General features: G+C 48.4%; 1 protein-coding gene across 2 annotated transcripts; it reads right to left on the bottom strand.

The window, feature by feature from the left end:
- Nucleotides 1-127: 127 nt before the first annotated feature.
- TMEM120B (transmembrane protein 120B) lies at nt 128-14415 on the bottom strand. Of its 2 annotated transcripts, none has more exons than XM_083804292.1 (12): nt 14222-14415; nt 11211-11329; nt 9505-9621; nt 8474-8533; nt 7785-7880; nt 6635-6724; nt 4549-4614; nt 3626-3687; nt 3279-3371; nt 2777-2841; nt 2541-2609; nt 128-1577 (listed from the first exon to the last, which is right to left on the bottom strand). In XM_083804292.1, exons 1-12 carry the CDS (start codon nt 14288-14290, stop codon nt 1464-1466), a joined length of 1020 nt encoding a protein of 339 aa, XP_083660418.1. In that variant the 5' UTR covers nt 14291-14415; the 3' UTR covers nt 128-1463. The 2 variants fall into 2 exon arrangements, with proteins under 2 accessions (XP_083660418.1, XP_083660419.1); XM_083804293.1 differs by having other exon boundaries at nt 2537-2609.

Here is a 14415-nt window from a genome sequence, read left to right on the forward strand (position 1 = left end):
CATTGCTCTCAAAATAAAATAATTTACATTTCATAAATAGAGAGTTCAAAGACAAAGAAAAAAATCAACAAATGGTATGCAGAAGTCAAAAGTTAATGTAGCAAGATACAGCCCAGCTAGCGGGAAAGTTGTTCAAAATATGCAAACGGCAATTTATTGTTCATGCCCACAGGACAGACACTGTAAAGGTAATTTTGCTAGCCTCGCAGCAACAAAATAACTAATGAAACCATTTAAAGTATATAGTGCATATGTATTTCTTCATGAGCACACTTAGTGGGAGAAGGACGTAGTTCTCAGCTCACCCTGCCAAAGCCCTTCGCCCAGTCTGGGCCTTGTGCTAGCTCCAGGGAAGCCAGCACAGCTGAGAAACGGGCTGCATAAAGCAGCTCACAATACTGCAGCTGGGCTTCAGAGGTGCAGATGTTAAAGCACCCAAAACAAGCTTATTCAACTAAGTTCAAGAAGCAGAAGGAGTTCAGTGGGATGGGAGTCAGTATTTCTCCTCAGCTGTCCTTCCAAACAAGTGTTTACATTCTCTTAACGCTTGGTACAAGTACAGTATTTGAAGGAAGCATTTCATACTTCTGCTTAGCCTCTCTTCACCTTTCCAGAATGGCACTGGGATCAAAGAAGTACCGAAAATGGGAACTGAAGTGCAACTGCACTTACTGCCACTGATCAAGACCATTTTCAAAAAAAACGCTGTCTCAGAAGAACAACTCAAAGGGCAGCATGTTGGTTATTAAAAAGGGGATAAAGCAGCTGCAAATTACAGTTTATTTTTAGGTGTTTTCCAGGCTTGGGCAGATTACCTGATCTCCCTGGAAGAGGGCTAGCAGACTTTCCTGCCATTTCACAACCGTTTTTGCTTGCTTGTTTAAGAGGACTTCTCTTTTTTAAATAGCTTTTTAAAAGTGTATATAGCAGCAGTATGGTACAAAGATGGGCTTTTTTTCACAGTACACATAGGTTAGTATTGCCACTGAAAATATGCTTTAAACAAATGCTTTCGAAAACAGCATTCAGTCTGTATTACTGAGCAACCTGGAGTGTTCATAAAGCTTTAAAAATCCAATACCCAGAGTTTAAATAATAAAACTGGAAAGTGTTAAATATCATTCCAGGACTGGAATTACAGTAAATCCCACATTCTCCCAGTGCTGGCTTTTTGCCAGGCAGGTGCATGCTGCTATATATACACACAGAAAAACCAAATGCAAACACGTTTTGTATTAAATATACATAAATAGCAGGACTGCAGACTGGAGAGCCATGCTTGCTTAATACTGAGTCTGTGCTGGAAGAGTCCACATCCTTCACCAAGCATGGGGACAGACGAGTCCTTCCAAGTCCGTTCACAGCATAGCAGAGGTTCAGGAGGCGCCGTCCAACGCCGAGCGCCTGCTGCAGGCGCTGGGACACCGAGTTCCCGTGTTGGCATCCAGCACACCCTGGTAGGTTCACAGCTTCTTCATTTTGTCTTTGTTCTTCTGCAACTTCGTGTGCACCACTTTCAGAGTAGTGAGGAAGTTCCCGAGGAAGAGCAGCAGAAACGTGAAAGCCAACACACAAACCTGAGGAAGGGGGGAAGAGAAAAACAAAAAAGGTTAAAAGAAAAAAAAAAAAAGGAGTGTTAAGGGTCAGATGAATTGGGGCAGGGATACTGTTTCCACATTTAAGCAGGCTCTGATGGGGTCTGGTTAGCAAGTCCAGGGATCTATTACCACACCAGGAAAGAAGATTGGAGACAAACACACACCCGCGCATCTGGTTCTGAGTTAAATGGGAAGTATGCTTTATCACGATTAAGTAGCATTTACTGCTTTTTAATATTACAACATGGTTCATTTTTTAAATTATTTTCATTCAACATCTGGACTCTTACAGACAGGAGAATCAAATTATTAAATCCGATCTATTGGATTAGCATTATGTGACAAAGTGAGTATGCAAGCTACAGCAGGATGTGACCAAAATAAAGATTATCTGCACCACTACGGATGTGACATGGTCAAACGCACCATCATCTGTGATCAGCCTGGCTCTACAGAAGTAACTGGATAGTTGGAAAATGGATAGACGTGTTTGATGGGTGACAGCAACTAAGAAAAGAAGTGGAAGGTTCCCTAACACTGGGGCTGTAAAGTAGATAATATATTTTTGAACTGATTCATTGTCTTCTTACTTTTGCTACCTTGTTTTTAAGCATGTAACCCATGGTTTAACCATAAAAAAGAGCCACCAACTCCGCAGCCACTGCTGTTAAATGCCCGTGTACATGAAAAACATGGTGAGATATTTACCCAAATGAATGTTCTTTCCCCTACACTTTCTGCTTTTCATTTTGTGTGGTCACCCATGGGTGCAAGTTTCCATACAGAATTTCACAATTATTTAGAATTCTCTTGTATAGGCTCTGTGCCACATCATCCTGAGATACTTCGATGGGGTCAGATAGCCAAGCATTTTTAAGGATGTGGTTAAAGCACCCCCTCTTCCCCTGCTGTGTGTTTTTTCTGAGCAGAACCAACACCCACCTGCCATTCTTTGCACTCCTTATGCCTTGACAATCCAAAAAGTGTGATTGCATTATATAGCTGCCAGAACTAAAAAAGAAAAAGAAGCAATTTAATTACCAGCAAAAATTTAGAATTGTTTGGCAGAGGTATGTGTGATCTGAAGCACCTTGTTACCATACTACAACCGCAGCACCACCAGCACGCCCTCCCCAGGCCCCGCATGGCAGAGGAAGGAACAGAACAGCCCAACTTACATGCCCAAAGAACAAGAATGGAAGGAGAAACGTCAGCCCCCGCCACATCCAGGACTGAAATCCTTCTGCAAAACGTTAACAGAAGAGAGGGAGTTAGCACAGACAAGCCAGGACGCATCCCAAGCTGCAGCTCGTCACAACCAGACCGCCCCATACGGATTATTCCTCTACTGCTCAGCGATAATCAGCTAGGTTAAAATAAAAACTTGAAGGTGTGGTAATGGGAGGAAGATGAAGATGGGGATGAACAACACAACCATCTTAATGCTCTCAAGAGTTGATGGAGATCAGAGAACTCCATTTCCACCCCACAGGACCCAAGGAGGATGATAAAAGACTTGCCACCATTCCTGCCTTTGTACCAGAGGCAGCAGGGCAGGGGGATAACAAATCTGAAATCTCTGAAGGCCACAAAGCCATCTCGGTATCACTGCCTCCCAAACCTGCCCCTTCTGTCTGACATAACGCAATTTTGCGAACAAAGCATCGCAGACAACCTCACCTACAGTAAGGTCCAAGTGGTTTCTCTCCCCCAAAGCACGGAGTCTATAAAGGCAGCCCCTTTGATAATAATATTGTAGGAACTGAACACAACCTGGGGAATAAATGAAAGCATCATTGCACTGGCTATTCAGAAGTATTAGAAACATTATTAAAATAGTTTGATATATTTAATCCAATAGTATTTAATTATTGTTTATGCTTGTACATTGTATATTTGCTGTATGATACCGTTTATAGTTGCACAGTGTAATACTCCAGTATTTAGGAAGCAGATCTGTTTTCTTCTAAGCGTACCAGGTAGAAAACAATTTTATCCCATGAAATACCAAGGTAGGATATACTCACTCTGAAATATTGAAAATGCTAAAAATTGACTGCGAAACATTTGATACATGAGTCCATCTGGCCTGAAAGCAAAATACAAAAGGAAGTCTATTTATTTGACGAAAAGCATACAATGCAGCGCCCATCCCCTTGTCAGCCAAGAATCCCATTAGAAGATGAAATAAGCAGCTGGTGCCCAGCCCGCTCCACCCCAGCCGGAGTCCAGAAAGGGTGCTACAGCCGCACATCGCCGCTCTGGCAGGCAGCAAACGGTGTGATTGATTAGGCTGCCCCCTCTTATTGATTTGCCTCTTGCAGTTTCCTCCAGGCAGCAGTCAAAGCCATTCAGCAGCGTCCACGTTATGAATTAAAGCAGTGGAGCAGGGATGCTTGCGCTCCTTATCTCAACAATAGTTCAGGACACAGACCTTTTGCCGCAGTGACTGTATGATCTCCTTAGAGATTCAGGACAAAAACACGTTGTTTCAAAACAATTCTTACTTACTAACTAATCAGTTCATGCCAAACAAAGCTGAAGTGGGTCATACAGGAACCACACACAGGGTGCGCTGCTGTGTTCTTTCACCAACACCACCACGCTGGAATGTAACTTGCTTTTTTTGCTTTATAGTTGGTTTGTAATGTGGGTGATAAGGCACCAAACAATTCATTTTGCGTCACTCTCCCTCTCTAAAGAGAAATGCTGCTTGTTTTGCTCAGTTTATACAGAAATAGAAATTGGGAGACTTTTTTTTTTTTAAACCAGCTGTGTAAAAACAAACTTGCAGAGTGTTGTATTTATCACTGAAAACATCCGTACCATCAGACAAGTTTGATGCTTTGCTATGTGCCTGGGCAGACACAGCTATGTGGTCACACTGGATTAATATGCTCGGATGACGCACACATCTTAAAGCACCGTGAGCAGGAGAAGGCAAACTCACCACGTTAACATTACTCCAGACAGGAACGTGGAGACATAGTGATGAGACACCCACCAGCCTTTGATCCTGAACAGAAAAAAATAAGGCAGTTAGACAGAAAACATGAATTTTAGCTATTTAGGTCTGGCTTTAAAGACAAAAAATAATCCTGACTGGAGCATGGATAAATAGATGGCCCAAATCAAACGAACAAAAACTAAGGTGGTGGCAACAAAGGACTTGCCAAGAAACCAAGAAGGGACAGCAGGAGTTTGTTACCCGATGACAAGCAGGGGCAGTCGAGGCAGCCCACACTGCCCACATCAACCAGAGGTTTCTCTGCTGCACACAGGCAAGCCACTTCCCATCCTTGCAAACTTTTCCTTTGCACCTCACAGAGCTCGCCGTGTTCAGCTCTCACACGCCCTGCACAGCCTCAAGCTCCGTGGTCAGCGGGGAGATGCCTCACTGTTAGTGGCTAGCTGTAACCCCAGCAAACTGGACAGAAATAATTTTCTTTTGCAAATGCCACGGGCTGGATGGAGCACGCTGGCTGCTGCCACCCCGTCTCCGTCACAGCTGCTCCCTAGGACTGGTACTAGGCACATGCACTGCGAGTGAGACACGTCAGAAGCCTCATTAATTAATGCAACAGGGAAGCTGCAAGTGTTGCAGCAGCAGCCACTCGCCCAGCAGCAAGCCTGCATGCAGACTCACGCCTGGGAAGAGAAGTGGCGATTGCTGGGGTTTACCCACGCCCTGTGCCAGCCCATCTGGATGATGAAAAGCAGGGACACAACCTTCAGGTTATTGCTCAAATCTATGACAAGACTCCAGGTCAAGCTACGCAAGTGCAAATTTAAGCAACTTCTTCAAGCTCCCCCAGAGTAAAAGAGGCACAGCAGAAGCAGGATGAGTTATCGCCCTCCACAGCCAGGACAAGGACTCCCTCCCCAGGCTGCTCAGAGCTTCCCAGGGTGCTGGGAAGTCAGAGGACGCCCTGAAATTCCTACTGCTCCAAGGGCTTTGGGAGGAGGGAAGGGATGACAGCACCAGAAAGACAACTGCAGCCGGAGCAGGAAGAGCCGGCTTGAGGTTTGCTTCGTTTTGATTTTTCCTGTAACTTCTCTGGGCTCACCCACGCCCTGAGAAGGGTTCGCACACCCAGCGGTCCTCGCACCATCACCAGTGCCAGCCTTCTCTGGCAGGCAGCCCTGCAGGGGAGCAGCCCAGCTCCTCAACAGCTGCATGCGGGGCTCTGGAACTAATCAGGTAAAAGTCCCAGACGAAAAGCTGAACTTCTCCTTCCTGCATTCTCTTGCTCTAGTAATGCTCGGGTGTGCTTGGTAACCCCGTACGCTGCACAGGCAGCAAGCTCAGTGCCAAAATGCAAGGGGAATAGGACACTGGAAAATCTGATAATCGAAATAAAATCCAGATAGAAGAGGGGTAGTTTACGATACTCCTGCTAAAGGTGTCATAAGAAATTAGGGGTTGGAGCAAGGATCACCTTTCAGTTTACTTCTCCCAACACTCTGCTTGTGTTCCCAGCTCTTTAAACAATTATTTCCTCTTAGCCACCAATTTTCCTTTGACACAACTGTAATTTAGTCAAACGCTTCAGGACACGCCGCAGTGACCCGCAGAGCAATCACGCTGGCCGCATGGCATAAACCAGACAGTGACTCAGCTCCTGCTCCCTTTTTCTCACGAGCATATGCCAGCATACCACCACACATACAGGTACCATTAGACACGAGAAGGTACAAAGTCAGCATCTGGGTTGGTCACGTCACTGAAAACACGCATAATTACATCCCAGATCACATCTACAACTAACCCGTAGCTATCAAAAACATCCAGCACCCCAGACCAAGAAATTACAGACTTGCAGAAACTGTGCCTTCTCCTCCCTACGCAAGCCCCAGATGGCCACATCTGCCCTTAGAAGAAACTGGGGAGAGGAACAGGGACAACAGACCCTGCAGAGAGGAATCAACATCTCAGATTTGCTGGGCTTCGGCACCAAATTGAATCTGCTTTTGTTGCTTGTTTTAATTTTATGGACGTTTCACACTTTAAATAGTTTTTGGAGTTGGCACAGTACCTTGATCCATTGCTAATAAGAATACTTTCCCGTATCGTCAGCGTGCAGTAATACCACACTAACAGAAAGTTAAACACTTCATCTGTCACCCTGTTAAAAAGAAAAAAGCACAGTAAAAAGAAATCCTGTTAATTACAGAGACACATTTCAAAATCCTTATTTTCCCTCCCTTCCCTTGGGAGGATGAAAGCCTGCCCAAGTGAGGTCACGGACACAAAGCCCCTATCCTGGGAATCTCTAATCCACGTGCAGAGCCGCAGGTATTGGCACTGCTGCCAAGCTGAGGGTCCTCTACCCTGGGAAGTGCCCAATGATATAACGCTGCAGAGCTTTAGCCGATAAGCAGGTATGCAGAGATGACATTAATTCCTTCTGAAGGAGAGAAAACACCATGGAAGCACCAGCTGATCCAATTTAGAGAAGCATTTCCAGGCTAATTCAATGAGGAGATTCGATGAGATCTCTATAAATCCAATCAACTAAAAGAACAGGAGAGTATTACACTCTGGGGGTAAAAGTGTCTTTATTTTGCCACTGCAGCCCCCTGAAGCCACAGGGATTTGGGGCAGCCTCCATACATCAGCACCAGTCCCTGGTACGATCCACAGAGACGTCGATGGAAGGGTCCAGCTAAAAGACCTGGCTGGTTTTTAAGCAAAACTGAATAGTGGAGGCTTGCTAGTGATGCATTATTGTGACCTAAAGATTACATTTCTGGTCTAACCATTTGATGGAAACTCCCTCTTGTGTGATGTTTGCAACCCCAGAGCTACAGCACGGTGCTGGTACCTACCCAGGACAATGTGCATACCTACCCGGGACAATGTGCAAACAAAACAAACCGCTCTTTCCCAAGCACAGTGCAACACCAGAAAAACAACAGATCAGGACTATCGTGTTGTGATTTCTATTGGTTATAACAAACTCCTAAAATGTTAATCAAGAAAAAGCAAGTAGCTAAAATACAGGTCCTGCCTGCACTGAAAAACAGGTACAGAAGCTCCCCTGCTGGGGAACCACAACTATTCAAAGCCCAAATACAGCCTGCACCCATCTCCTGGTCTCTGGCAATTAGTTCAAATGAATCAGCTTCTAATCCAGCACATTTGTATTCAAAACACTTAGTTGAAAGTAAAAAATACAAGCTTACCTGTAGTGAAGAATAAACCTGCAGGCCACAGCCCCGAGTAACAAGATGATTGTGAGATAAAGTTTGAACTTCTCATACTCATCTTTGTAGGCGAACCTGGAAGGAAAAAAGCACAGAGCAGGGAATGTCACGCATCACGTAGGTGTAAACGGGGGTTTTACTGAATGTGGCTTCACTTCTTTTCAAACCAGAAACAAATCCACATCCCAAACCAAAAGACAAGAGATTTTACTTGAAACATTTAGAAAATCAGCTAGCAGTGATGAAAAGCAGCATTTCACCTGCATGACCGTGATGCTGCAAAACAACTCAACAGCTTCAGTCGCTAAGAGCTGGTTTCCGGGTTGCCAGGTTAAGCAGCAGCAGCTCTCGTTATTTCTCAGATTTATATAAAAGAAAAATCTCCATTTTCTGGAGCCCTGTATGCCTGGAACTCACTATGATTTTTTGTTGCAAAACCCAGCTGAAACTGCCTTACAACTAAGGCAACAGCCCTGGCTGGGCTTAAAAGTGAACAAGGGACAAAACTGGAGCTAAAGGAAGCTTTAGCTTGGCCTGTCTCGGTCTGATTTACCCGATCCTGACAGATGACCTTGGATCAGGTCTAAGAGAAAACCATTCCTGTCTCCGGACTGCAGCATACACCCCCTGCTAGCCCCCAGCGCGCCTGTATGGAACCGCTCACTTACTTTGCTTGGTTACTCAGGAGGGTTACATTCACGTTTCCCAGCACGAGATTTAAGTACAAACTGGAAGACAAAAACCGAGAGCAGACCCACGTAAGGCTGTTTGCTCTGAACACCACAGCTGACACAGATCAGAGCTTAAGAGATCATTTTAGCTGCCCGAGACACATTTTGCTGTAGGTTTTTAATTAAAGCAAACTGGAAATACAGACCACCGAAGAAGATTTAAATGCAGAAAGTTCAGTCAGCATTTCCAAGAAGGTAGAGAAAAGGTTTCTTTTCCTGGTCCCTCTTCCATGTTATGGTCTGAGGGTGAGATAATTATTATATGCTATCAGAAAATAAAAATAACGTGGAGAAACTGGAAGAAAAGTTTCTGGCAGAGCGCTCCACCCGCAATGCTCAGCACCTTTTACCAGCTTCTTGATTTCACATCAGTTCCCCACCCCAGAGCATTTCCACCCAAAACGCTCATCTCACCACGCAGACACAGAAGCAGCAGACTTAGGAAGGGGAAAGGAAACAAATCAAGGGTAGAAATCAAGTCACTTGGCTCGGTTTACTCCACATCAGCATCTCCTGACCGCCAGGGTTGCACAGCCCTTGACAACTGCACAAAATACATCCCAGCAACCCCACTTAAAGCAAAGCACAAATTTTAAGTCAGTTGAAAGCACTATTTGGGAGGAAGGAAAATTAAATAAATGAAAGAGGGGGGAAATTTCATACTGACTGTCTTTAAAAAACTAGCACAGGAAAATGTCACTGGAACAGTGAATTCCATGAGCTCTCACGGATGCAGATTTAACTACTATTTTAACAAGAAAACCTGTGCCTACGCACAGCACATTTACATACACTTCCAGCTCATGAATTCTGTGTACAACTGACAGCAGCTCAGCAAGAGATTTATGACTAATCCAGTTGTACATGTATTTCTTCAGCATGCACATTATCCTGTGGGAACAACACCGCTGTGAACACTCAAAGATCAGCTTTCCTGGAGTGCGTGCCTCTCCTGGCAAAGCACTTACCCGTTCTTCTTTGGCAAGTAGGCTTCCATGTCAAAGAAGGCATTTTGCCTCTCTTTGATCTGGGTGCTGATCTGCTGTATGAGAGCAAATTCTTCAGGAGTAGCTCTGGGCTTGCACCTGCAAAAACACAGAAACAAGATCCTCCCCTTTGTATTTTTACCTCCTTTTTATTTAAGGGAAAAGGACTTTGTCATAAAGTTCATGCTGTTAAAAAGCTAACTGTAAATTTATGCCACTGTGCACTTCTCTCCTGTTTTTCCACAGCAACATCTGGCTTAGCCCTGATTTTATTTCGCTGCCTGTTTTGTGTCATTGTGAGTTATTTCACCTGCCTGGTGTACAAGCCAGCTTCTTTCACCTCAGCTCAGTGTCAGCACTCTGTACCTCTTCCACTGGGAGCTCTTCAGGCACATTGTGCCATTTTTGTAGGAGCACCTTCCACTTCGGAAAGTTTGCGTGCGGTTTCAGGCACTGCCCTTACAGCACCCAAACTGAGCTGGGCTCCCTTTGGAGATGAAAAGCCTCTACGCCCAGACCCCATAAACTCCTCATGAAGGACAAAAGCTCACTGTACAGCCTCTAAAAACAAGACAAAAAAGACCTCACGCATCCTTCTGAGCCGCCACTGAAAGGATGTCAAACTGATTTAAACTGAAAGGTTGATGGAGCCCCCACACAGTCAATGGCAGCTTGGACAGAGGACAGCAGGTCGGGGAAGGGACCTCCAATTTGCTTTTCTTGCTGCTCTCGCTCTGCTGAAATCAGGCATTTTAGGAGGGGCGGGGGTGCAGCTGGGCAGTGCTGGGCAAGGGGAGGGCTCTGCATGACCCTCCCTTTCACCGCTGCTGTTCTACCTGCAGAGAAGGGATTTACAAGCTATGTTTGTGGCAACCAGCCCTCCAAAACCCCCAAACTGCCTGCAGACACCACCATCACGCACAACACACAAAAAAGACTGCGGAGAGCAGAGGCATCAGCCTGTGCCCACCCCAGCACCCCCCTGGAGACCCCAAAGTTATCCCCCATAACCCCACAAGGCTTGGGATCCAGGGGATGTTTAGAAGTCTTGGCCAGGCCCAGCCCAGCAAAAGTTTTCATTGAGGCCGCAGCTCTTGAGGCATAAAACACTTCAGGATGTAACAAAACGCACAGCTGATGATTTACTTGCAAATTGCAGCTTTACCAATGTAAAAGAGAGCGAGGGGCTAGCACAGGGAGGTTAGCAAGCTGTGGTGTTTGAGGTCTGTACCAAGGAACTGAGCTGGTGGCTCCTGGCGAGCAGCCTCACAGAGGGACACAGTCCCTGCTGTAAATCCGCCCGGGGATAAGTTACACCTGCAGGTTCAAGGACTGACGCTGCCCTGCCAGCACAGCGGATGGAGGAAGGCTTTGCTCACCCGGCAAAACGCACAGACCAAAAGCAGCACGGTCCCACAGAGTACTGCACCTACTGCAGGCGTGCAAACCCATTCAGCCTCCCTCAAAGATTTACTGGGTCTTCTTTATTTATAGGACTCTATCTCTCATGTGGTCACAAACATTTTACCTGGCTGCAATAAATGGAAGTGACTCAAGATTTATATGGCGCAAAATTGCCACTGCGACGCAGACTACATATTAAACCGCTAAAAACTCAAACATTTCTGCCCTTTGGGAAGCAGAAACATTCCAGTCCTGCCTCCTCCCCCCTTCAGACCTCCCCTTACCGTTGCAGGCTGTGCTTCAGATCCCTTAACGTCTTCTTCTGCCGGTGTATGGAGCTGCTGCAGGCCGTCTGCAAGCTGGTGACTTCCTCCAGTTTCTGCCTGTAAACTTTGTGCGTTTCCTGCAGGAGAAGAAGCGAGGTTTGGTAGGAAGAGCCCTTCTGGGTTACGGACAGCGTTGGGTCCTCACATGTGAGGGAAGCAAGCCCTGTTTTTTTGGGAGTCAACAGGCACCCAGGGAGGGGTTTCCCCTGTCACCCCATTACAGCAGCCTCCAATCCCTGAGGCAGACAACCAAGGGGTGATACCAAACCAGCACGGCTTAGAGGGACACTAACAAAAGTTCTTGCAAAAGAGAGAGCATCTTCTCAGCATTCATCTCATTTCCTCTTGCTACCAAGCTTTCCCCACCTGGGACTTTCTTGTTCCCAGCCCACCCTGTAACAAAGCAGATGTTTGATCCCATCCATCCCCAGCAAACGGGGGGGAGAAATCGCAGTTCAGGAACTCTGATTTCACAGCCAGATTCAATCTGGAAAAAAAGAGGAAAGGAGATGAGGACCCAGAGGGGGAAGAAAAATAAATAAATTACAAAAGTGACCGCAAAACGCAACCTGGACATTTAGAGAAGCCTCCTGGCCACTGCGGCCACCCCAAGCCCCACGACTTGCTGCTCCAGCACAGCCCACTGCTTCGTCCAGCACATCCGAAACCATGCCGCAGCTCGCCCAGCACAGAAAAGGATGCAAATGGTCCAGGACCCTGCGTTCAACCCGCTCCAACACAGCAGGGAGGTGCACAAGGACTTCTTTAGCAAATAAAGCCCACATGGAAGATTCCACACCACGAACAAACCCGTACAAGTTCGGCGCCTGGCTGGGCATGCGGTGGTTTGCATCAGGGCCCTCTGCGAGCCAGACCCCTTATCATCACGTGGAAGTTCAACATTAGCCCTGGTTTAAGGAGAAAAATATCCTTTTTAAGAGCTATAACTCAGAAGACAGTTTGCAGAGTCAGTGTCGAGGAGGGAACGGAGGGGTTAAATAGCCATTTGCTTTATCTACCAGCACATCTCAGGTAACACCACGGAAAATTGCTGCCAGTTCTCCTTAGGCATAAACACAGTGCTAAAGCCACACAAAACATATCTTTTCTCTCCTCCTCGTTAGGACCTGGCTGTTCACTATTTACAGGAGCGATATAAAACGAGCTCCACTATCCCATTTGAAAACCTTACTAACCAACCTAACCACGTCAAGGCACCGCAGCGCCCATCACCGCAGGATTGGTTTGGTTCTGCTGAGAGCTCTGGGGCTCACTGGATCACCCAGCAACTCCTTCTGCTTCTCTGGATGTCACGCAACGGTGTCCTTGGAAAGGCTGCTAAAAGGGGGTAAGAAGCTCTTCGCCGAAAAAGCTCAAGTATTTATTGGAAATGCAAACAAGCAAGTTGAGAACTGGTGAACTCTACCACTAGCCCAAAATACAAGGATAATGATTTAAAAGTGATGCTAGTATCTAGAACAACATAACAGTTGCTAATGAAGTTATTTATACATCAAGTGACTGCACACAAAGGGGACCTGCTGGCAGCGCAGGGAGCTGTCTTTCTGCTAACACCGATAATCCACAGGCCAAATACCTTCCTGGAGGGTCAGGCGTGGCCACAGCTCTTTCCACTTAGGAAGCATCGTGCCTTGAAAAACAAAGGTCCCGTGTACCAGGGATAGAGAGGTATTTTTGCCCCAAATCTAGAAGCTCCCCAGGACGGGACATCAGAACCATCCCTTCACTCCTACGTACAAGTTTTGCAGAGTCTGGGCCGTGACTGCCCGGTTTGCCCGCAGACTGAGGGCAGGCACATCCGACACCACCGCCGCTGCCTCGCGCTTTCTGCAGGGACGCTGAGGTCTGTTTTCCATTGCGCTCGCAACGGTCAACTGCTTGCGGTCAACAGCCTCGTTTGCCTGCAGGATTTAAGCCACATTCGCAGGGAGCCCTCGCAGGTCTAAGTTCCCTAATCAAAATCTGTTTTATGTGTTCACATGTAGGGTTCAATTAATAAGTCATTGCAGGGCAACTGGCTTTTTCCCACAGCACGCAGGGGCCACAGCCAGGGTTACGAAGCCGTAGCCGGCCCTGCCCCAGAACCACAACGCCCCACAGCCCCGAGCTCTTCCTCAGGCTGCTGCTCCAGAGGCGAGGCGCTGTCCCGGCGACCCAAACCTCTCCAGAAACACACGCGCAGCCCCGGCACCTCACGCCGAGCCAGGCGGTGCGTCGGAGACGGGAGCTAACGGCAGAGCCCGAGGTCCTCCCCTGTGGGAGAAGGGAGCCGCAGCCCCTGACCCACACAACTCAGCGCGGTCACCCAGAGCACCCTGAGCGTGACGGGATGCTGAGGCGTCTCACTGAAGAGCCGGGTTTCCTGCTCCACACGTCGCGGTTTGATTCGAGCGCAGCCGGGGAGCGCAGAGCCGTCCTCCGAAGCCTGCAGTCGGACCCAAGCCCGCACCGCGAGCCCTGAGGCGCTCGGGCACCCGCCAGCCCTGCCCGCTCTGTGGGACCCCGGCACCTCGCACCGCCACCTCCCCGTCCCCCCGCTGACAGGAGGGCACAAACCGCCGGCGTTTCGCTGAGCTTCGCTCCGCCAGGAGCCCGGCGGCCCTCAGGAGGAGGATGCCGCAGGCTTTTCCACAGCCGAGCCCCATCTCCGCGCCCTCTCGGCCGCCGCCCCCACGCCCCCTGACTGACTTTTAACCGAGAAACCCGCTCCACCCTGGAGCCCGGCGGCGCGTTTGGCGGCCCCGCAGAGACCGGCGGCCACGCCGCAGCCGCTGGGGTTTGGGGATTGCTTTGAGGATGCCTGTGTGAGACGGGAGGGGACGTGAGGGGACGACATGCTTGGGGGGGGGACACACACGGGTGGCGCTGCCACCTCAGCGCCGGGCTCACGGCGCCCCCCGCCCCTCAGGGGCCATCCCCGCCGCCCAGCCCCCCGGCGCGCGCCTCACCTGGAGCTGCCGGAACTCCTCCTCCAGCTCCCGCCACTCGCCGCAGCAGCGCTCCAGCTGCACCCTCATGGCGCGGTGCAATGCGGCGCAGGGGACCGGCTGCAAGGCGGCGCGAGCTCTGCCGGCGGGGGGGGGGGGGGGGCGGCGGCGCGAGCCCGCAGCCGGGGCCGCGAGGGCCACGCGCGCCCCTGACG

Source organism: Anser anser, assembly GCF_964211835.1.
Source record: "Anser anser genome assembly, chromosome: 18".
NCBI lineage: Eukaryota > Metazoa > Chordata > Aves > Anseriformes > Anatidae > Anser > Anser anser.